Raw genomic sequence first — 24,336 nt, 5'->3', positions numbered from 1 at the left:
ACAGCAATAAAGGGTACGTAACTACAGATTATACATACAGATTGTATATATTCATATACTTTTATTTGAGAATACAAGACACATCTCTTGTGAAATGTTGCATGTAAAACAATCTTGAATTTACATAGTTAAAAGCTTTGCAGTACTGAAAATTACAGCAATGTACACAGTGAGGTGGTTTCTCTCACATAAAATTAAGTTTAAGAGACTGTATACCCTTGGAAGTTAGTGAGGTGCAACATATCCAAATCTTTTATTTCTAAAAAAAAAAAAAAACTGTAAAAGTAAAAGAAAACTCTATAAAGTACTAAACACAGGGTTAGGATTTAAATACAATATAGTGTGCTAAGCATTAATGTACTTTGTAACCATGTCTTGCTCATTCTGCATTTCAAACTTTAATTGATAGAAGATATCACAATAATAATTAAACAGTAAATTGTAAAACACTGCAAATGCTACAGCATAATAAATGTCCGTAGATGCACACCAGCAAAATCTAGTTGCTGCAGACTGAATATGGGTAAGTGAGCTGTACCCATCCATTGGCATTGACACCCCTTGTGAAGTAAGAGCTCTTTAATGTGCATTAACTTGTATTTTATTTAAATTATCAATGCTATTAAATGGCAACTGTATCTGTTGCCTGCTGCCGTCAGGAGTTGGCAGCAGTGCACTTAACATGAAATCTGCTATGAATGACGGCACATAGGAGAGAGGCAGCCAGAAGAGCTTTGCATCCCATCCTGCTGCATAGCGAGTCCTGGGGTACTTTGCTATCAAGGCATGCTCCATGCAGTTTGTGACCTTGGAGATATCAGAGCTGCAAAAAGTGTTCATCGAGAGACTCTGAGCTTTCAGATCTGGAAGAGAAGATTGAAAAGGCCCAGCTCTTGTCATAAACTATTCCACAATGCTTATGTTAACTCCAGAAATTAAATAGTGGGCAAACAGCAGGTGCTGCAAGACAAATAAACTACAGTGTGTTTGTCAGGATTCATCTTCATTAGCCAGTACAACTTTTGGTTGCAAATAGATTAATAGCTGTCAATTGTGTTGCTTACTGTGTAGTGAATGGAGAAAAAAATATGATACCACTGTATATTATTCAATTGTAATAAGTGTGTATGTTATTTATTAACAATAAACAAGACAATACTATAACTATGTTAAGCAGCATGTACAATACACTACACATAATTGCCTCCATTAGAAGACAAGTTAAATAATTCTTACTTACACTTGTCATAATATTGTACTCCATAGGAGTCCCTGACCTCAGGACAGAGGCGGTCCCAAAGTCTTTGGAGGTCCTTCTCTATTACTGCTAAACTTGTAACACCAGTCTTGAAGAAGCCAGGCTCTATTATACTGACTTTGATACCAAAATACTGCATGTCTCTCCTGGGAAGTAAAAAAACAAAGTGGGTTTTTAAAAACAGCACTCTCTATTTCCTGAAACATTTCACTTAAAACTATTGGGCATAGGCACAGAAATATGGACCAATGTAAATCTGTAGTACACATGAAACATTCTCTTTGAGCTGCTGCCTGTCCTCGAGAGCCTTACCCTAACTAAACTGATTTAAATCAGTTCAATACATTTAGGACACTGTCACTGATGCAGCTAAAGTATTACACATTTAATGAGGCACATTACCTCAAGCTGTCTGAGAAAGACTCCACGCCCCACTTCGATAAACAGTAACCTCCACCAACAAAGGACAACCTGCCCATGACACTGGCTACATTCACAACCCGGCCTCTGGCTCTCTTTATCAGTGGAAGAAACTTCAGGGTGACCTCAATCAGCCCTATGAGATTAACATCAAGAACTTTATTAAAATCTTCCTTTTCCATCCATTCTGTTGGTCCAATTGGTGTAGCTCTTCCAGCATTGTTCACCAGGCCCCAGAGCCCTAAAACAGTATAAAGACCAATATTAGTTTAATCAATAACACTAATCTAAATGACTAACATCTTTATCATTTTTTATTACTGAGCACAGATAGCCATGTATTTCGTAATGGAATTGTAATTATTGTAATAACTGGTAATTCCCAAGTCCTGCTCTGACTATTGTGTAATTACATGGAAATGGCCTTGAACAACATTTTGATACTTGTTATACGTTACTATTATATCAGGTGAGAATTAAAGAGAAAAAACGGTTTGCACACCAAAGTAGACAAGGTGCAAGTTCACAAGGCTGTCAATATAGAAATAGAGAGAGCTGCACATTCAATTGTCCTCCAAAAAATATATATATAAGTTCCATACTTTTTACTTTATGCTTGGCTGACCAATAGAAAGTGGCAAGGATCAGAACGCAAGCCCTCCTACCTTTATCTCCAACCTCAGTCTGTACAAACTGCACAGCTTTCTCAATGCTTTGGCTGTCTGTGACATTGAGCAGGACTGTCTTCAGTTTGGGGGAGCTCACTGCTTGTAGATCTTGTCCTCCCTTGTCTGTCAGACACGAGGCTATGACACTGAACCCTCTCTGGTCAAGCTGCCTTGCCAGCAGGTTTCCAAAACCAGTATCACATCCCGTGACAAAAATATGCTTATGCTCAATATCTTTGACTCTCAGACCATCTCTAATGAGCCACAAAAGAATGCAGGAAAAAATGCTTCCCAAAATGACTGTCTCTTCTGGGTGTGATACAAATAGCTAAAAAAAATTAAAAAGAGATAAATAATCTTTAGTCTTGTGTACAATAATATTAACAAATTCATGGAGTCCTGGAAATATTACTCAGGATTCAAAGACTATGTGCAGAGGTATAAATCCAGTTGATAGGAGAATGGTTGGTATTTCAGTAAACACATTTCTATGAACCAAGGTTTCTACAAATATCAAAGTAAACAAAACATGAATGGAATTATGACAGGCTCTTATACAAGTCACTGTCAACATGGCATAGCTGTGAATTAACCAAATAAGGAGAGTTATGGAATGGGAAATGTTGTACTTTAAATGTCAACTAAAAACATAGCAATCAAAAAGAGCAAACAAAATAAGATTAATGTACAATTATAACTTTTGAAATAATTTATAACAAAAAGAAAGACAATATTAAAATGTTGCACAAACGAAACCGTTGATCAATTTATTTTAGTTAAGCCAGGCATCTTGGTAAATACTGTACTTGTTCAGAACTTTATTTTTCTTGGTCAATTCTTGATTTAAAATAGAATTAAAATTTTGAACAAGCTTGGGATTTTTCTCCGACAATACTGCAGGCATGATAACGCCTAAGCAACACAACACAAACATACATATTACAAAACAGTTTAACTAACAGTACAGCAGTACTGTGTTTTTTAAATCTGTCTAGCATTACTTACATGATAACTGGAATACTTTTCTCCATCCATTGCTATGGTAAGGCTGGCAGGTTAGAATCCTGTGCTCAGGAATATGTTAAATAGTCCAATGCTTTCATTATTAACCCAAACTGTGAATTCAAAACAGGATTTCCAATAACGCCCAATCTGTTCAGTTTTCTATGTCTAGTCAAACTGCCTTTGGTCAAACTGTAGTAATCCTTTCCAATATCTTACTTGCCTACAGAACAAATACATCCTTGGGTTAATAATATAATCCCTATGATAGAAAGGGTCAAGATTAGTGACAGCTAATCTTCATGTGTTTTGCAGCTTTCCCATGTAGCCTCACCTACAGTAACCCAGAGAAAAGCTGTATTGGATGCTTAAAATGACTTTCCTGTAGAAAGGTCATCACCATTGACCCAACGCCTCTACATTTGTCAGAGTTAAGCAGTTTTTTTTTTTCAGGGTAGAGAATGGATCAAACGTCTCTGAATTAGGGGGTATTTTCATAAGAATGAAGGGAACATGGTTGAATGTAAGCTCTTCTGCACAGATCACAACTGTACTCATGAATAGTCAGACCCAAAGTAATACAAAGTATACGTTATTTATTTACTCTGTCATTGTGGGGTGCTGCTCAAAATGATCATGAAGAAACCATGATAAAAATTTCTGATGTACTGTTTACAAACTGAACTGGATGCAGCTGACAACAGTGCTGACCCATCAGGAATAATTAAGAGGCAAAAACCTAGCTGCAAGAGGGACGATATAAGCATTATTTTGTATTAAGCAATGTTACAGCAGTAGGAAACCGTTATCTTTCCTTTATAGTTATATTCCTGTTATAATACTACCAAAACTTTTTTTTTTATTCAGTCACTTGACATAATTTCCTTCAATATCACCAGGGGGAAAGATAATGCCATAGCTAAGTATTGCTTCACACTTTGGCTACAAGGGCATACAAGCAGTGGCATCTGGCCCCCGTCACATAAATCATAGCTCTCCTTAATAAGAAAAGGTGGTTACCATGACCTATAATCTCTTTATGCAAATATAGGTTTGACATACAGACAGGTGGACAGATGATTCCATATACCCCCCAACCCCCACCCCCCCAGTCAGCCTCTAATGTATGTACTCACAGATTATGACACACTTAGTAATTAGTAATAAAGAAAGTCATTGGCAAGTTTCATCACAATTGTGCAAGTGGCCTTTAGCTGTATGCAAAACTCAAAACTCAGCACCAGTCACAGACATATTAATTGTGTTTTAAAATACAACCAGTGGATGGCGAACATGTACCTTAGAAAACCACGAAACCTTGAAACAGTCATGTTATTTGTAATTGGCCTTATATAATGCATGACATAAGAAATAACTTTAAACCAATGCAACTAATGTAACATTTACAATTATTATTTTAATACCTCTAAAAAAATGTAAAATACAATGTAACACCCTTTTTTATATTTAATTCTGGATATACTGGACATATCAAATTGGAACTACTTCAGAATATTAGACCAACTTTGTTTTCTCAAAAAAACACAACATTTAAATATTTGGAATATTAAACATTCAAAAAATATAGACTAATGATAGTAAGCTATGTTTAAAAGCATAGCAAGCATAAATAGAGTTAACAAACACACATACACATGCACATACACACACAGAATTGTTTATAGTGTTTATGAGGACTTTGCATTGACTCTCACTATATTTTTATTTAAAATTCCTAACTGCAGTTACAAAAAACTCCACACATGGTGAAAGTCAACAACAAACTAAATATTTGGGCACTTTTAGTTTGTTTTAAAAAACAATGATGACTGTTTAACATCTGTTTAAACACTACAATGACTTGGCTTGGTTTTTTCTCCTTGTGGACTCTTTTTTGACCCAGTAAGCACTATAAACCTGCTCACACACACATATAATAATGAAAAATAAGGAGCCATGATACAAACAACACTAAAGAAAAGTAATAATAAAAAAACACATAGAATTATTTAGATACCTACCATAATAATTGTGGTACTCAGAAATTCTTCCGACATTTTGTCGCATTCAATACACAGATTTTCTTTAAAATAATTGCTCTCTGCCAGTTAGGCAACAAACCCCAGTGCAGTTGAAAGGTCTGGTTTACAACCATCAGTGCATGAGTACAAATTGGAGTGGCTGACTGACATCTGGTGCATACTGATAAAAACAGAGGAGGTCGAGTAAACAGATAAAAACAAGAGGCTGAGTAAACAGCACCTCTCTAGGCAAAATACCTGTTTTATTCTGTGGCTTTTCATAATAAAAGCAGAAACTGAATTCCAAAGTTGGAGAAACAATTACAGTGATGTTTCAGAGAAAAAGGCCCACCCTCGAAATACACACATATCATAGTATCAAAATTGTACTCACTGTCTTCTGTTGCATCTTAGTTTATCTTCTGTAATCCCCTTTTTCTTTGTTTAGTAAAACTAAGATTCTCCCACATCAAACCTGTAAGTCACATTCATTCTCTTCGGGCCCTGTTGAATGGACTAGACTGTTCTTCTGAAAATCCATCAGAACATACTTTTAACTAACATTCTTTTAATAAGTCATGAGTCAAAATGTAGTGAAATGCTTTTCCAGTTGAAAAGGAATGTTATTGTCCCTGTCATGTTTGTACCCAGGATCCATCCTTATCAACAGAGAGCATCGTTCAAGGGCCCTTTATCAGTTAGCTGCTTAACTACATGTACTAACCTTAGCAGAATATTCCACAGTGCGCAATTTAATGTACAGCTATAGCCAAAAGTTTTGCATCACCTTATAGAATTAACTCATTTTGCTTCTTAAAGTCGAATGAAAGCTGCTTAGCTAACTATATTAAATAACATACTGCTTTGCAGTTTTCTATATACCTAATGAAAAAGCGAAAAAACTTTTTACACCCAAAAATGGTCCCCCCCCCCCCCCCCCCCCCCCCGCCCCCCCCCCCCCACGATATAGCGAGAGACCCATAGAAAAAAAAATAGGCTAACAAATACTGTACAACCACTCCCTCGTTTTATCGGGGGCGTTAGGGTCCAGTATAAATCCTCTACACAACCTGCTTTTTGTCAATTTTCCTATATAAAGCAGCACAAGGTTTTAATTTGTACAACGGAGGGTAATTGCTTCTCATCAACTTCAGTCTCCAATTAGTTCGTCTTCCTCTCCTTTCTCAAACGCACAAACCCGCTGCAGCGAGGTAGCGGACGTCGCTGTCTTGTGACTTGCTAGTGCATTGCTGCCACCTTGAACACCGCTGGCTAAAATAAAAAACGCTTTAATTTGCTTTGTGTTATTGTGCAATTAACTGTTTTGTATATTGTTGTTTGAAATGTGCAGTACGAAATAAAACGAACAGTAATTCTAAGTGCCTATATTGCAGCTAAGGTATATGCAGTTAGACAATGAAAATGAGGAGCCAACTCCAGGACCGCCATATATCCGAATCTGCAGTATAGCGAGGGGCTATAGAACCAGGGGTGGGTGTATTTTGAAATCTAACAGGAAATAATGTACTAATAGTATGGTTCAGGTACACTTTTGTGATATTTTGTAGTTCCATTGCTTACATGATGTTAAATAAAATATAAAAATTATGTTCCTATATCTTTTTAAAAAAAAAAATGCCTCAATCCTAAAATTCTAGGCGAGGCAAAACTTAAACAAATATTTTACTAACAAGAGCTGTCCTTTGGGGGCTTTTCTATTTATATCATGTATTCCAAGGGAATCCATTTGTAATCAAGATTTTGAAAGGAAAGCTCTGACCAAATTGATCCTTGGTGGTGGTGGTGGGGGAGGGGAGTCTCTAATTTTATCCATCTGTACACCACTCATATTTTTTAATATATCTGGAAAACCACCTAGACAATTGTGAGGGAACTTGGTTTTGACATTATTTAGTAAACGGTATTGAGAGTATTAGATTATAGGGATATATAGAGGGGTCTCTGTCTGTATATCTGTCCGTCTGTACGCCACCCTTACATTTCTTGAGAATACAAGAAGTTATTCCACATACTGTAAATCAGTCATTTCAATATACGTTGTCATGATACTAACAACTCAGTCATTTACTAATGACATCTACTTGTCCAATTTTCATTTAATTGCCATTTCTGATGCAGAAAATAATAATAAAGAAAACACATGATATACAGATACAAGTGTGTAGTGAAGGATGTTGAAGGAGGCTGACAACATTCTTCTTCATTTCATGAACCTCGTTTTCCTACTTAGTGGTGTAACATTAAATAATAAAGTAGGAAATAATTTCCTGCGGTTTCCGGTTTCATAATTTGCACCGCTTTAAAACCAACCCATTTTATTTTTTAAGCAACTGTACTGTAGCAATAACCGGTCAGGAAGCTGACAAATGATTCAAAAGACAACTGTAGAATGGAGTCTGTTACTGCTGACTCATCTAAGAATCATATTCTGCAATATCAGAGCACAATCACTTGTCTTTAAGATATTATGGGAAAGCAGTATTTAATAGAGTTGTTAGTTTGTTTTTTTGCTTTTAGGCTGCACTAGTTTAAAAAAAAAAAAAAACACTTTGTATCAAAAGGTATAATCTTTCCAGAGTTCAAAAAGCAGCTTCAGTTGTTTGGCATTTTTCACTGCAAGCAGTTTTCCTTGTTTTGTCAAGGAAAATTTGCAGACGACACAAAAGTAGGAGGAGTGGCAAACACTGTTGCAGCAGCAAAGGTCATTCAAAATGATCTAGACAAGATTCAGAACTGGGCAGACACATGGCAAATGACATTTAATAGAGAAAAGTGTAAGGTACTGCACGCAGGAAATAAAAATGTACATTATAAATATCATATGGGAGATATTGAAATTGGAGAAGGAATCTATGAAAAAGACCTAGGAGTTTTTGTTGACTCAGAAATGTCTTCATCTAGACAATGTGGGGAAGCTATAAAAAAGGCTAACAAGATGCTCGGATACATTGTGAAAAGTGTTGAATTTAAATCAAGGGAAGTAATGTTAAAACTGTACAATGCACTAGTAAGACCTCATCTTGAATATTGTGTGCTGTTCTGGTCACCTCGCTATAAAAAAGATATTGCTGCTCTAGAAAGAGTGCAAAGAAGAGCGACCAGAATTATTCCGGGCTTAAAAGGCATGTCATATGCAGACAGGCTAAAAGAATTGAATCTGTTCAGTCTTGAACAAAGAAGACTACGTGGCGACCTAATTCAAGCATTCAAAATTCTAAAAGGTATTGACAGTGTCGACCCAAGGGACTTTTTCAGCCTGAAAAAAGAAACAAGGACCAGGGGTCACAAATGGAGTTTAGAAAAAGGGGCATTCAGAACAGAAAATAGGAGACACTTTTTTACACAGAGAATTGTGAGGGTCTGGAATCAACTCCCCAGTAATGTTGTTGAAGCTGACACCCTGGGATCCTTCAAGAAGCTGCTTGATGAGATTTTGGGATCAATAAGCTACTAACAACCAAACGAGCAAGATGGGCCGAATGGCCTCCTCTCGTCTGTAAACTTTCTTATGTTCTTATGTTCTTATGTTCTTATGTCTTCTGCAATAAGTGTAAGCTTTCTGTGGCACTAAAGTTGTTAAGAAGAATACATTTTCAATTTTAACAAGCTGTACTTGTCAACTGCAATCACATAACTGTCTCTAAGTCACATGGCGCATGAGTTTCATGAGGGCATCCATTTTCCAGACCCAGTAATGTTTCCCAAAGGCAATGGTTAATGTATGTTGGCATTAAATGGACTCCTGTATGTATGTGTATATATATATATATATATATATATATATATATATATATATATATATATATATATATATATATATACACACACACACACACACACACACACATCTAAGTTGAAAGGAATTAAGGAATTCAAAAATAAAAAGTAATAGATCCAAAGCATGATACATGAAATCAGACTTCACTAATACAGCGTCACATTTATTTGTCCCACTGTGTATTCTATGAAGCAGAATTTTTTACTGTAGTACATTTAATATATGTTCCATATTCTTAAAACACTAATTAAAAAATTGACATTAAAGAGTAAGTAAAGGGGGAAATAGAGTTACACACGCCTGTGTGTTACTGTTTAAACAATATACCTGTGATTTATTTTCATTGTTAACGTCCTGATAACTTTTTACACTTAGAAAAAAACTTTAAAGTTTGTTTCAAAGCTCATTTCAAAATTGTCGCTCTAGTGTACTGGGGTTTAAGATCTGTCCTCTAAAATCACCACAGGAAGAGCGATTAAAAAAAAAAAAAAAAACACACACAGAACAAGTGCTCTGGCTTTTCTGTTCCATACCACATCATAGATCATTATTGTTGTGTTACCTATTTGACAATGTGGGCAATAATCCTTATACTGTCAGTGCACTAAAGCCGCAAGATTGAAAGACAATTTAAAGTTGTAAGTGTATAAGTGCATTTTTGTTACTTGTCCCTAAAATCCCACATTCCCAGAACTGCATGAGAACAAATTTAGTTGTAACACAGTATATGTCTGGTTACAATTCAAGACTTGGATATTAGACAACAGCTTTTGCAGGTTTAACATTATCCCTGGCAAGCACATAATCAGCAATTAGCGTTGGCATGTAAGAAAGAGGGAGCCAGAAGAGTTTGGCATCCCATCCAGGAGAGTATCGCGTTCGCGGATAGACAGCTGAGATAGCGTGCTCCATACAGCTCACCACCTTCATCAGGTCTGGGTCAGACAGTTTGGGCATTTGCTCCTTCATTAATTTCAACACTGCAATGACAAACACAGCAAATATATTTGAGTGGCCTTTAGAAAAAGGGAAAGTGGAAAATATATTAATAATATTTCAAATGGAAGATATTAAAGGCGCATCCAGAGGAAACACTTATTGTGTTACTGGAGATGACATGGAGAGATCAGTGTATGTGTAGAACGTTGCTTGAGGCCCATTCTCTTGGAGCAGGTAGTTTATATACTGGCAATGTTCAGTGTGTTTGTAGATATTCCAGGTGCTGCAGATGTTCCTGAAGCGACTGTCTATTATACAGACATTTATTTTATTTATCAGTGATAGAGGTACAATATATGTCACAATCCACATATATGTAATGCAAATGTGCAGTGACAAACAAAAACGAAAAAAAAAAGATACCTTTTTCCACATAATCACTTCCGTAATCATCTTTGACCTCCTGTGGCAGTTTCTCCCAGAGATTGTGAATGTTTTTTTCCATAATCTCAGTATTAGTAACTGCTGTTTTGAAAAATCCAGGTTCAATGCACAGAACCTTAATTCCAAAATCCTTCAGGTTTCTCCTGTCAAATAAAGGGGATAGAAACCTTTAACACACTGTGGCCAGAACATTTCTTAGCCAAAAACAATTAATTGGAATGTGCAATGTTCTCCAAATGCATATTAGTAAATTAAAATATATTACATTGACAGATTCTCACTATCTACTGTACATTTACAAATATGAATACACAGATGTTGTGTTCACGTATATGGAAAACTAACACTCAACAATTTTTAAAATCAAATTTGTAAAAATGTGCTTAACTATTTACTGTTCGTCCCTTTTAAATTGTGCATCATTAACTCAGCTAGTTTAGCCATGTCCATCTATTGAAAGGGCCAAAATACATCAGTTTTACATTTGTCCTTTATCACCAAAACTGGTACCATCTATTACTTAAAAAGATATGGAGTTTATAACAAATAGCAGGTCAAAAAGATCCCATTCACACTTGGACCAAGGACCAGGGCCGGCCTTTACATATATATGAACGCAAAGCAGACTCGTATCACATGACCCATGCGAGCGTAATGTAAACAGAAAGGTGAATGCTCTGCTAGTCAATCGGCAGTGGATCAATATGGAGTGGTAATTATTTCTACATCATACAGCTTTAATTATAAAAATATTAAATTTAAGAAGATCTAGCGGGTTAACGTTCCGTTTCATACACATAATATGAGCTGCGGTGCATTCATAATTAAGCTTAATTTGTCACAGTTACCATTTCTTCCTGTTATTTATTAACTAAGCGATCAATATAAAAACTGCCTGATTGTGAATCCATATAAAATAAATACCGTATTACTTCAATTTGGCGCCGCCCTCTAATTAAAGACGCCCTCGTATTGATGCCACAGTCGTATATCAGCTTTATAATAGAGGCTCCCCTCGAATAAATGCCGCTATCAATAAAGAAACATTAAGGGATTTTTTTCTCCTGATACTAAAAAAAACACACACACACACCGTAAACAAATAAACGCACAACACTGACTATGTACATGTAACGCCCCCGAAGAGACGGCAGCCTCAATCTAGCATGTAAATTACAAACTAATTTACACACACATAGTAAGCACATTGTATTTTATGTTAGTACAGTTCTGAAAAAAAAAAAAAAAACTACGTAAAGAACAACAGCCCTTCTGAAGCTCTTACAGGTGGTTTTGTTTTTAGTTCAATTGTAATTCCAATACTCAATCCTGTACAAATAAAAACAATGTGCTTACTATCTATGAGAAGATTTAGTTTCGGTTTCTCTTGCAGAGAAATTAGTTAACAAACAAGTTACAGTGAGAAAAAAACTGATATTCGGAGGTCATTTTTGTTGCAGAAAAACATCTAGGTCACGCTCTTGGATTTAACTGCCACACCAGCATTACCCCGCCCCTTAACAATCCATACACACTCCTGATTCGCTGATACAGTAATCCCCTGACCTTACAACTCCCACCTAATAGGCTCTCGGTAACTGTCACCGATAAATGTACTGTAGTCAAAGTAGGTTAGCCACACACGCTGCTTCATACAGGTAGGCTACCGTATTACAGAAAATAAGCAACCGCAATACTTCTAAAATGTACCCATATACATGTGTGTGTATGTGTATGTATATATATATATATATATATATATATATATATATATATATATATATATATATATATATATATATATATATATATATACCATAAAATTGCTACTGTGTTGCATTGAAAACATAAGAAACATCTGCTACAAATCAAAGATTACTGTATATCCCGGTAGCTGTTCCATTCTTTGCATTAAAAAAAATCATGCAATTTGACACATTTTAGCCTGCTTTTCAGTCAAATATGTGAACATGCAAAGGCGCCTTAAACTGCAAATGTGAACAGGGTTGCAGACCTAATGGGGTGGCCCTGAGGCGGCCCTGGACCAGCCCAGTAGTGTGAACGAGGTCAAAGACACAAAAAATGAAGTGCACTGCAAGGTTATAAAACATATCACAAAAAAAAAGCCTACCTCAGACTGTCATTAAAGGCCTCAACACCATATTTAGAAATACAGTAAGCTCCACCAACTGGGCTTATTCTTCCAAAGACACTAGCAACATTTACAATTCTCCCTTGGGATTTCTTAATGAGTGGGATAACACTTAGTGTCACCTCTATTACTCCCATCAAATTCACATCCAGCATTTTTTTGTAGTCCTGTATTGTCAGCCAGTCACATTGACCAGCAGGCACAGATAGGCCAGCATTGTTGACAAGACCCCACAGACCTAGAAAACAAAACAGCACAAGAGCTACCTGAACAGATTGATAAATACAAGGTTTAGCATGAGTTGTTGGTCATGAGCGTTGTTTTTTTTTAAATCCCTTATTATTAACAAACTAAACAAATAACTTACCTGCTTCTCCAACTTTGGACTTTATAAACGCTGCAGCTTTCTGAATGCTTTCAGAATTTGTCACATCAACATGAATTGTCATAAGCTTTTTAGATGAACTTTTTTTCAGATCATCTTCGCCCTTCTCTGTAAAGCAGGCAGCAATCACATGGTAGCCTAGTTCATCCAATCGTTTGGCCAACAAGTTTCCAAAGCCGGAATCACAACCAGTGATGTACACGTATTTGTCAGATACGTTTGGAACCCTTTTCGTCTCTCTGTACCACCGGTACAGGGCTACAAGTGCAATCAAGCCAACAAGATATAGAAACATTGCTGGAAGAAAAGGCACAACATGTATTTATGAAGAAAGCATGTGTTGAATAGATAACTTAAAAACATCTCAGTGTCATCATTAGAGTCAAGTCAAAAACGGTTATTGTGCAATAAAACCAGCACAATTACAATACACTTCCGCCAGGATTCTTTAAGGGGAAATTCCACATGACGAATGGATTTTTTTTAAGTCAACCCCTAGCAACGAACTTGTTCTCTAGAAAGGAAATACACTATTTAACGTTATGGCATTTACACATACAAAGAAGAAAAAGAAAATCCATCATATTGCAGCTTGGTACAAAGGAATACCAACAACGTGATGTGCGCAACTTCAGCGCATACATGTGCAGGAAATGTTTTAATGCTGATACTTCACCTCAACTGCAGTATGTATTCATAAAATATTAAAATACTCCAGATTTGGTTTTATATAGTGTTGTATTCAAATGGACAACAAGGAGACTATATGACGTTAACTATGTGTACTGTAAACCTCAACCCTGTATTGAAATGATTAACAGCCCCACTGGATTTGTCACATTCAATATTTGTTTGAAATAAAGAGACTCACCTCAGGATTGACAGTGCAAGTTCCAATTTACAATAAATGTATGTGTGGCTGACTCCCCATACAATACTTTAACTAGCAGACTGTGAAACAGCAAGACGTTTGGTTTAAATAAAATACAGTTATCTATATATTGCCTTCGTTATCCAAATAGCAGTGTTGCTTAAATGATAAGCTTTCCTACCAGTACTCAGTTTACGCAATGATTCAGCACTACACAATTGTCACTGAAAAAACTCCACAAGCCAAGTTAATTAATGCAAATTATTAAATAAAACTGTTCATAAACAGAAATAAAAGAAGAAAAAAAAAACACTTGCTCGACCGTCACAACACGGGCTACAAAACAACTTCTAAAGATGTGCTTTTAAAAATCAAAGAAAACCTACCTTCTTGCCTAAGAGCACAACTACAGTAGAATCGATGTTAATAACAGACCAATCCACCTTTGACAAGGCAACTTTGAACCACTGCACAGAGACCAAGTCCACTGAGATCAGCAACTGTGATTAAGAATTCTGCCAGATGAGCGGTGCCTTTGTTGTTTGTTCAAATGCCTATATAAACATTACGCGCAAACCAATACTTAATAATTTATTTATATATTGCACCCAAAAGAGCCTAGCTGTCCATTACATTGTTAGCAAGATATGTGTATGTATGTTTGTATATATATGTGTATATATATATATATATATATATATATATATATATATATATATATATATATATATATATATATATATATATATATATATACACATACATACACACATATACATACATACATACATACATATATATATATATATATATACACACACACACATATATATATATATATATATATATATATATATATATATATATACACACACACATTGTTACCAAAAAAGTTCAGTTAATTTATCGTAGTGCAGCTACAACCGAAAAAAAGTTATTGGACAGTCTGGAGCAGAGATGTCCAATCACGTTCCTGGAGGGATACTCCACTCCAGGTTTAACAGGTAAAATAAAACAATAATTTACTTCAAAGTCTGGATGGAGGTTTATTTGGTTCAAATTAAACCATTTAAAACAGGTTGGTGTAGGTGTTTTACCTTCTTGTAAGAAAACTTCAAGTCTCTTACTTCAATTGCGTTTCAGCAGAGTAGTTTTTATTCAAGCAGAAATCTTCATACAATACTGTTGCATTCAACAGATTGGATAGCCCTCCACAGTAGAGTGAACTACAAAGGTGCACCCTTTTCATTGATATTTAAAACCAGCATGACACAGTTTTCACCCCAGGTTCCTTCAATAGTTATTATACTTCTTATCTAATAACATGGGATTTACCCAACAGAATGTTCAAGAACACTCAAATATGCAAGTAGAGAAACACAACCCAAGCATCTCCAGTCCGTGGAATATTACCCAATATATTGACATATTTTCACATACATTCTTCTCTTTTGCTGTTCCTTGTATGGAACTTACAAGCTACAGAAGTTAATACACCCCCCACATTTCCTGTGACAGAACTATACAACTTGTTGCATATATGCTTCAACTTATTGCAAGCTTTGTCTTATCAAGGCCATGCTCATCTATCTTAGCAAGCTGTGCCTGCATGTCTGGATCAGGGTCAACACCAAGAACATTTAGATACACCAGCTAACATTAGTTTACCTACCGTAAACCTGGTTGCCTGAAAGAGAAGATGGCCACCAACATCATTTATGGGATATACGTCAGCCTATTGGTATATGTCACTGAGCTCTTACTATCAAAGCTGCCGATAGCCCCCCTTCCTCCGATGACCTCCTCGGTCCTGCCTACCAAGGGGATAAAACCGTCATGCAGGGAAGGATCGACCTCTTTTCACAACGGAACCGTGATGACGACCGACTCAACCTCACGGTTGGTTGCCATCTCTTTCAGGAAACCAGGTTTACGGTAGGTAAACTAACGTTCCCTTTCAATTTGAAGATGGGCACCAAACATTGTTTATGGGAAAACGAATACCAGAGCTGTCGCGAGGGAGGGAAGAACGGCAGCACACGAGGGACGCCTCAGCCCTGCCTGACCAATAATGGCAGAGGCGGCAACAAGTAAAGAAGCGCTCTGGGCCATACGTGGGCTAGGGCGTCAATGCCAAGTGGACCACCTAAGTAGTGGAGGGAGTACCACAGGGGGCAATGTGTTATCTCCGCCGACACGAAGAGATCGACCTGCGCCTTCCCAAACCATTCCCAAATGCGCTCCACCACCTGAGGATGGAGCCACCACTCCGACGGGTGAGGACCCTCCCTCGAGAGGTGGTCCGCCGTCCAATTGTCCATGCCTGGGACATGCGTCACCCGAAGGGACAGCAAGTTCCGTTGGTCCCAAGTCAAAAGCCTGAAGGCGAGGCAATGCAGCTTTGGGGACCGAAGATCACCCTGGTGATTGACATATGCCATCACTGATGTGTTGTCCGTACGGATCAACACGTTTGTAGCGCACCACTGGCAGGAAGCGCTAGAGAGCAAGGAGAACCGCCTGCAGCTCCAGCATATTGGTATGAAGGGACATCCAGTGGCCCGACCAGGACCCACTGACTGCTCTGCCTTTGCAGACCGCACTCCAACCCAAGTTGAAGGCATCCGTTGGAAACCACTCCCATTCAGCCCCCCTGGGGCAGGTGAGAGGTCATCCTCCACCAGCACAGGGCCGCCGAGCACGCAAGACACACTGTCAGCCGACGGTGTCTGACGCTCTTAGGATGCAGGTGAAAAACATTGAGCCATGCTTGTAACAGGCACATACACAGTAAGCCCAGCTTGATGGCTAATATTGCTGTGGCCATCAGTCCCAGTAGTTGCTGGCACAAGAAAAGGGGCACCCTCAATCCATGTTGAAACAGGGAGAGTTTGTCTCTGGTTGGTCTTCTGACAGGTATGCTCGTCTTGTTCTCTACCTGCCGAGGTGCCTTGCATTCTCGATGGGAGCGCTGCAGCAATTCCTCAACTGCTGGTCCAAAGTAATGGTCAGGGAAGGTAGAGGCTGCTTTTGAAGGAAGGCGCCACCTTCCCATGATGGGGTGACATAATCACATAATGGTCCTCCTCAGCAAAGCTGAAATCCAGTTCTGTAACATCCGGGGCGACCACCAGTACGGACGGGGTCAGCTGTGGGGCCGGCATTATCACCTGAGCTGGGGCCACAGCGAGGGCTTGAGCCTACTGCCTGGCCAGGGGCTCCCAATGCCATGTACGGCTCAGCTGTGTATTGAAGCACTCAGGCACCAAGGGTGCAGACGCACCGAGGACACTGAGTGAGGTAGAATACACTAGTGGTGCACCGATGCATCAGGGGCACCAAGTGCAGGTGTTATTGACTTGCTGCGGCACTAAGCACCAAGGCATGGAGCATCTAAACACCGAGGGTGCCGAAGCACTGAGAGGACCGCGTGCAGTTACACAGCATGGCAGCGCATAGCATAGTGGAGCACAAGCCCAAGGATCTGTGGCGTGTTAGGCAGGAATAAAGTGTACTGCTTTTTTACCTGCAAAGGCAGTAATAGGAAAAAATACAGGCTTATACACACAGCCATTCAGCTATGGGAGAAACACATTCACCATGCCAGGCTGGTGACCAAGCCCGCTGGGTAGGCGGGCTAAAATAATCCTGTTGATTCAACTCAACAGCGGGACCCTGCAGAGTTGGGTCCCGGTAGAGCAGGGGTGCCCAATCCTGGTCCTGAAGGGCCGATGTCCCTCCAGGTTTTTGTTCCAACTGTACACTAAATTGCTTAATTAGACCAATTAAGCTTCTAATAAGTGGTTGATTGGTCCAATCAACTAATTTAGGGGACAGTTGGAACAAAAGTCAGGAGGACACTGGCCCTCCAGGACCAGGATTGGGCACCCCTGCGGTAGAGTAATCACGCTGATATTACTTTTTCTTTTTAAACAGCAAGGCAGTAAAGAAAAACACATACACACACACACACACAGAAGAGCAAATTGTGAGGTTAAAATAGCAGTCACCACGGCAACGAGTGCAACTGAGGCGTCGGGCTGAAACAAGTGGGATTCAACTCAACAGCGGGACACAGCTGAGCTGTGTTCCCGTGGAAGAATCACGCTTATTATTTACTTATTTCTAACTGCAAGGCAGTAAATTATTTACTTATTTCTAACTGCAAGCTGTGTGGGTACAAAATAACAGTCACCATGGCAACGAGGGTAAGTAAGCCGGCGTATGCAACACAATAGCAAAGCGCAGCAGAGCTGGGTCCTGGTGGAAATCATAATACATGTTCTTTTTTAAACAGCGTGGCAGTAAAGAAAAACACATATACACACACACAGCAGCAGCAAGGTTGGGTGAGGGTGAGGGTAAAATATCAGTCACCACGGCAGCGTGTGTAACTGCTTTTTTTTGTTTGTTTGTTTGTTTGTTTGTTTTTAACAGCACGCTGATTAGGCGGGCTGAAACAAGCCGGTTAAAGTCACTCAACAGCGGGGCCAGCAGAGCTGAGTCCTGGTGGAAGAATCACGCTTGTGTTATTTTTATTTCTAAATATACACACACACACAACAACAAAAACGTTGTGAGAGTAAAATAGCAGTCACCACAGCAGCGCGTGTAGAGTACAACAGGGGGACACAAGTGCCGAAGCCGCCGTAAATGATTGACAACAATACAGCAAAATACACAATTCAATAATACAGTACAGTACAGATGGGGGAGAGCACACTGTCTGTTTGATTGTAAAGCCCAACACACGTGGTGGTGGGCCAAAGCAGCCGACAGGAGATTCTCAACTCAGCAACTGGGCTGGCCTAGGTGAGGAATACACAGTTGGTTCAGTCTGTAAGCAGCCGCGCTGCAGCTAGTGATCTGCGCAACTCCATACTCAAAACAACAAGGCCCCGACCATCGGCACGAAGGCGGCTGGTGGGCTGACTCGACAACGCGAGTGTACAGAAACGGCACACGTGCCTTAAATTGTGAAATATCAGATTGTACAGCAACGACGCCAGTTCAGTGCAGTGAGGCACGGAACAGATTATAGGATACCTTTAGGTTGTTTTTATTCAGAAAACAGGTTAAATAGCAGGAACAAGTTCACCAAAAAAAAAAAAAAATCACTCTAGTACATTTTAAAAGATGTTTGTTTAGTGTAAAAAAATCCTATACATTCGAATGGTTAAACAAGGTTCACATTAATGGGAATCAGTTACTTTGTAAAGTGCAAATGTAACAAGGGGATATACATTTTTACAGAACATAGTAAAACAGTAATAATAAAAACAAAATACTGTGGTCTAAACACACACCCACACACACAAGGTCCATACAGGAGAGGGGAGAGGGAGAGGGGGAGAAACTAGCATCACCATATAATCTATTCTGTTTCACTTCCTAAATTCCAGTCAGCTACCAACAGGCTAAAAACACTCAAACTGCTTAAGTTAATTATTCAACCCCAGCATACAGTCAGCCCAGTATTTAGTCGGGATGCTTCATTTACTGGTCTTTTGCACTCTCCCTTACTCATTGTTCCAAACGCAGCATTCCCACTCCTGCACAGACAAACACAATCCCCAGGATGGCCATCCTGTTTGTAAAAACATGGGCTATTTATATTCAGGTGTGTAAATTGATCAATAATTCAGTTAGTTGCTGCCCAATAAGGCAGATAAAGGGAAATGAATGGAGAAGAACATAACATGATACAAATCAATTGTAAAATGTCAGACAATATAAAGCATGCACTAATCAAATACAATAGAATTATAAAAATAATGAATGTGAACAGGGCATTCTTGACCTTGTTACATATGTTTCAAACCTTGGCTTGGCTTGGCTTGGTTACATTTCTTTTAACCACTTAACATTATAAACACCCACAGAATAATAATAGTTAAGCTGTTACCATATTCATGGAACCTATCTTGAATATTTTTAAAGAAGTCAATAAACAGTTTAGAACAGTCCGTGCTATTACTTTCTGAGTTTCGCTTTGTCTTTTGCAGACAGTACAGGCAGCTTTGAAGAAAGCCACAGAAGGATGCACATGCATTGTCATCGCTCAACGGCTTTCAACTATTCAGAATTCTGATGTTATCTCTGTCATGTCTAGAGGTTATGTGATAGACCTTACTATAAACTGGTCACGACAGGAGCACCAATAAGTTAATAACTACAGACTCCATGAAAAAGTTTTATACAGTAATAGCTTAGATTTATTCAAATCCAGAAAAAAGATTGCACTTAAACTGTATAGTAATTTGGTTTTGTGAAGGGCTCTTTGATCTGTTTCCACATTTTTCAAAATCAATTTAACATCTCATTTCAATATGTTGTGTTGTATGTTTTTGTTACATTACTTAATTATTTTAAATAATTTTGCATCACCCAAAGAATTATAGGAGCCCTGTAAATAGTTTTAAGAAAAGCTTTGAGTCAAATTATTTCATTTTATTTTGACATTTTTGGATTTTTAAATAGTGGGTATCAAAGATGTGGTTTGTATATTGAGATAACAATCAAAAAAGGTTTCTTACCACACTAGAATATGGAATTATAAGAAATACAGCATTGAAAGGAATGGCTTTGGAAATTACTGACAGAGCGATTCAAGACCAGTTGCTCAACCAAGAGAAGCTGCAAGAAACTGAGAAAAACAATTCTAAGTACAGGACCAGACAAAATAATAATTGAACTGCTCCAACCTGACACTGAGTTGTTTCTTGCTTGTTTTATGCCATTCTAATTATTTTTAATTGAACATCTGGCATAAGCAGATGGTGTGACTGTCTAGAAAACATATTGAATCACTAATGATGTCTGCCAATTTGTGTTGACATTAATTATAAGGTCTGTTGTGCACAATTGAAATGTACTATGTAATTACAGTTATGTAAGGCTGTACAAATATTACTGAGCCAATCTGGGGAAGCAAATAGAGTAGATGGCAGAGAACCAGTACCTAAATTTAACCACACTGGAATATTCCCACCTCTTCTCCTAGGTCTTCTTTATAGAACACTAAACAGATAAACACTAAGTCAGGTTTACTGTTACTGTCACATTTGTTTACTGATTAATGGCTAATTATTTTTTCACTGGGATCCGATTATAAAAAAAAAAGTTTTACCCCAAAGAAAGCCTTAAACAACCATTAACAGACCACAGCAATACCAGTAATGCCAATTTAACACATTGATATGGAACAATATCTAAGTGCAACACACAACAGCCTGTACATTTGTACTGCAATATACAGATGTGGAGGATGAGTTGTGGCACTACAGATTATGCCAAAAGTTTTGCATCACCCTATAGAATTAACAAATTTTGCTTTATAAAGTCAAATGAAACCTGCGGAAAATTGTTATGTTAACATATTGAATTACATACCGCTTTGTAGTTTTACATATACTTAACGAAAAATTGACACAAATGGAAAGATGTGACATTTTGAAATCTAACATTCCATATTAGCATGAGATTCCAGCAAGGTCTAATAAACAGTCTGGAACAGATTTTTAAAGGATTTGTTTTTATTATTGCTGAGGTGCTACAAACTGAATATATTACATAATGACTGCAATAACATTTTACAGATATATAACTGGACAGCAGTACATTAAGATCATGTAGTTTTGCAATATAGAACCCTTCGTGTTGAAGTACTGTCTGTCACAATGAGGGAAAGGGGAGACCACACTCATGCATTCTTGTACATCGCTCATCCTTTAAGAGAGCCCCGTTTTACATGCCTTTTTTGTTCTATATTTACAATGTTACAAGGGGAAATCATGCTTTTGTAGTCATATACTTTCAAGAAAGCCTTAGCTATTAGATAACCCATAATCCCCATATATTTGCCACAATAAATGTGCACAGTACTTTTGCAATAGTTTTAATCCCCATGCTTTACCATACATGTCCAGGCTTTTGTTTATAAATTAATACACTGTGTACAGAGTGTCTCTTATTTTATAAGAGATGTCATCAGTTTGGGCAAGAGGACCGTGAAGCAAAGCAGAGCTGGCTGTTCAACTGTGGAAAGTCTTGTATAAGAATAAACCCCCAATACACGATTTATGAACTTCTTATGAATCACAACACGTGTGTGATGTATGTTGACTGAACAGGATGACATCTGTGCATGGAACACTGGATTTGTCAACCTGGAATTTAGACAACAATGATTGGATGATTTGTGATACATGATTTTTAATGCTTTACTACTCTTTGATACAAGTAAACTAAACTTGTAAAAATGATTATTGTTACATTACACAAAATTGTAATCTTACAGATTTTTATTTTGATCTTTATAAGCACATTCAACTGAAGTGCAAATCTAGACAATAACTGTTATAATCAATTACTGTTGATATTGAACTGTAATCAACCAATCAGCCTTAACTCGTGTGCCTAGTACTGTTGTCTTTCTAGGGTGAGGTTCATAACGTTATCACCAATTATTTTTAAAACGATTACACCCCTGAAATGTGTTCACCTCACTAGAAGGAAGAACATTTCAATATACAAAGAATTAAATGGCATTTTAGTTGCTAAAAGATCTATTTTATGTATATAGTATATTTTATTCCATTCTGATTGGTCTGATTTCAGATGCAAAGGAGAATAATGTTACGTACCTGCAGCACAAAATAGTTTTTATCGATAATCCAATGAAATTATGTTCTCAACTGGTCTCTCAATAGGCAGCATCAAGCATCGTCCCTCTATGGACACATGGATTTAGCAAGGCCTGTACTGGTCTAATCCAGTTTCCTATCACTGCACCCCATTAACAGATGGAGGCAATATGGAATGAGTGCAACTACAGTGAGTGGAACCACTGCGCTTTTACAAAAAGACAGAATACAAAAAAGAAGCTCTGTATGGGTGGGGATCTTTATGAAACCATACAACTGCAAAGTGGTTAGTGTGGTGGCTGTGCACATCAGTTTAAAACTGGTCTTATACCCATTCTTGCCTCTACAGCTTTGAAGGAACATCTGGGAGTTCATGGCTAGGCCTAGTCCAAAGAGAGTTCCTAAATTTCTGAGCAGTCCTGCGAAAGGGGTAGTATCAAAATGGATTTACTGTGGATTAGCACACCACTTTTTAGCTTTTGGAACTGACCACAAAAGGTCAATATCGATCATTTTAGAGACAAGGTAGAAGCCAAGTGGAAAGAAAAAACAAAAATAGATTTGTTGTAATATATACTTTTAAACTTGCTGTCTGAATTGCAGGGATGCGCTCAAATGCTTCTGCGACCAGCATGCCTATCAAAAAAAGAATTACAGATTAGTGGCATTGTAACATTTCACTTTCAAATGCAACATAAAACTTACATTGCATGTACAGTAATTAAAAAAAAAAAAAAAGCTCTGAACCCAACAACTTGAAAGAATGTTATAAAACAAATACCATTGGAATGTCCTGGTACTGTATTTCCTCCAAATATTGTTATAGGCTGAAAAGTATATTACTACTACTACTACTAATAATAATAATAAATAATAATAATAATAATAATAATAATAATAATACAAGTATAGTATTATAGATTAAATGAATGAAAATACAGCAATAGGCAAAAAATGAATATGTAATCTTAGAAGCAGTCATAAATCTTTTAGCTAAACATGTTTCATTTTCAGATTTGGAAGTAAAATAATTGAATAATAAAATGTACTATATTATTTGTAGTATAATGTTTTATCAATGAAGGCAGAGAAGATAATAGCACACTATAAATTTAAAGTTCGGATATTAAATGCAGTGTTCTATACACTACCTCACATTCACTAAACTCTCCCTGTGATTCCAAAATATTACATTTTCACTTTTTTAAGTCATATGCTTTAACTGAAATTGCTCCACAAGGTAAATTCCTGTAGGCACCTGCAAATACCCGAGGACCACCTGATGAGGGAAGTGTGTGGCAATGAACACTCTGGAGATGCACACACTGACCTGAATGACCCAAAAAGCCATCCAGAGAACTGACCAGGTCAGCCTGAATGGGTGATAATAAAAAATGAACAAGTGAGAATAAAATAATAAAACCAGGGCACATCAATAATATTAGAAAAGAAATCAACTGATTTTTTTTTTTATTGTCCTCTCTCCCACTACCTGCACATTTTAAATAAATATGATACGTTAATTACACGTGAAAGACTATTTTCTAATATGAAAATTAAAATACATTTTAATGATCTAATGGTGAATGTGTACTGTTTTTTTCTGCAACCAGTAGTTTTAGCAAAATACATTTGAAGTAAATAGTGTATGCAAGATTTGAACTGTTCTTATCTGTGCAGTTTGCTTTGCGAGTTACAGCTGTGTGCTCTTGCTAAGCTGAGTGCCGAGGTA

At 37.5% G+C, this 24,336-nt stretch overlaps 2 protein-coding genes and 1 pseudogene across 6 annotated transcripts; all 3 read right to left on the bottom strand.

Annotated features, from left to right (window-relative positions):
- Positions 1–51: 51 nt before the first annotated feature.
- Positions 52–6,264, bottom strand: rdh1 (retinol dehydrogenase 1). Of its 3 annotated transcripts, none has more exons than XM_041264110.1 (5): positions 3,352–4,744; positions 2,344–2,674; positions 1,661–1,919; positions 1,241–1,404; positions 52–863 (listed from the first exon to the last, which is right to left on the bottom strand). In XM_041264110.1, exons 1-5 carry the CDS (start codon positions 3,379–3,381, stop codon positions 580–582), a joined length of 1,068 nt encoding a protein of 355 aa, XP_041120044.1. In that variant the 5' UTR covers positions 3,382–4,744; the 3' UTR covers positions 52–579. The 3 variants fall into 3 exon arrangements, with proteins under 3 accessions (XP_041120044.1, XP_041120042.1, XP_041120045.1); XM_041264108.1 differs by lacking the exon at positions 3,352–4,744 and adding an exon at positions 5,370–6,264 and having other exon boundaries at positions 53–863; XM_041264111.1 differs by lacking the exon at positions 3,352–4,744 and adding an exon at positions 5,764–6,264 and having other exon boundaries at positions 53–863.
- Positions 6,265–9,685: 3,421 nt separating this feature from the next.
- Positions 9,686–15,364, bottom strand: LOC121322654 (retinol dehydrogenase 7-like). 3 transcript variants are annotated; one of them, XM_041262845.1, is made up of 5 exons: positions 15,057–15,364; positions 13,071–13,385; positions 12,683–12,941; positions 10,531–10,694; positions 9,686–10,148 (listed from the first exon to the last, which is right to left on the bottom strand). In XM_041262845.1, the coding sequence occupies exons 2-5, from the start codon at positions 13,381–13,383 to the stop codon at positions 9,925–9,927; spliced, it is 960 nt and encodes a 319-aa protein (XP_041118779.1). In that variant the 5' UTR covers positions 13,384–13,385; positions 15,057–15,364; the 3' UTR covers positions 9,686–9,924. The 3 variants fall into 3 exon arrangements, with proteins under 3 accessions (XP_041118779.1, XP_041118777.1, XP_041118778.1); XM_041262843.1 differs by lacking the exon at positions 15,057–15,364 and adding an exon at positions 14,346–14,452; XM_041262844.1 differs by lacking the exon at positions 15,057–15,364 and adding an exon at positions 13,960–14,242.
- Positions 15,365–22,727: 7,363 nt separating this feature from the next.
- On the bottom strand, positions 22,728–23,968 carry LOC121323029 (annotated as a pseudogene).
- Between the last annotated feature and the right edge of the window lie 368 nt (positions 23,969–24,336).

The sequence above is a fragment of the Polyodon spathula genome, chromosome 11 (genome assembly GCF_017654505.1).
Source record: "Polyodon spathula isolate WHYD16114869_AA chromosome 11, ASM1765450v1, whole genome shotgun sequence".
In the NCBI taxonomy this organism is placed as follows: domain Eukaryota; kingdom Metazoa; phylum Chordata; class Actinopteri; order Acipenseriformes; family Polyodontidae; genus Polyodon; species Polyodon spathula.
This window is presented reverse-complemented; position numbering and strand designations above follow the sequence as displayed.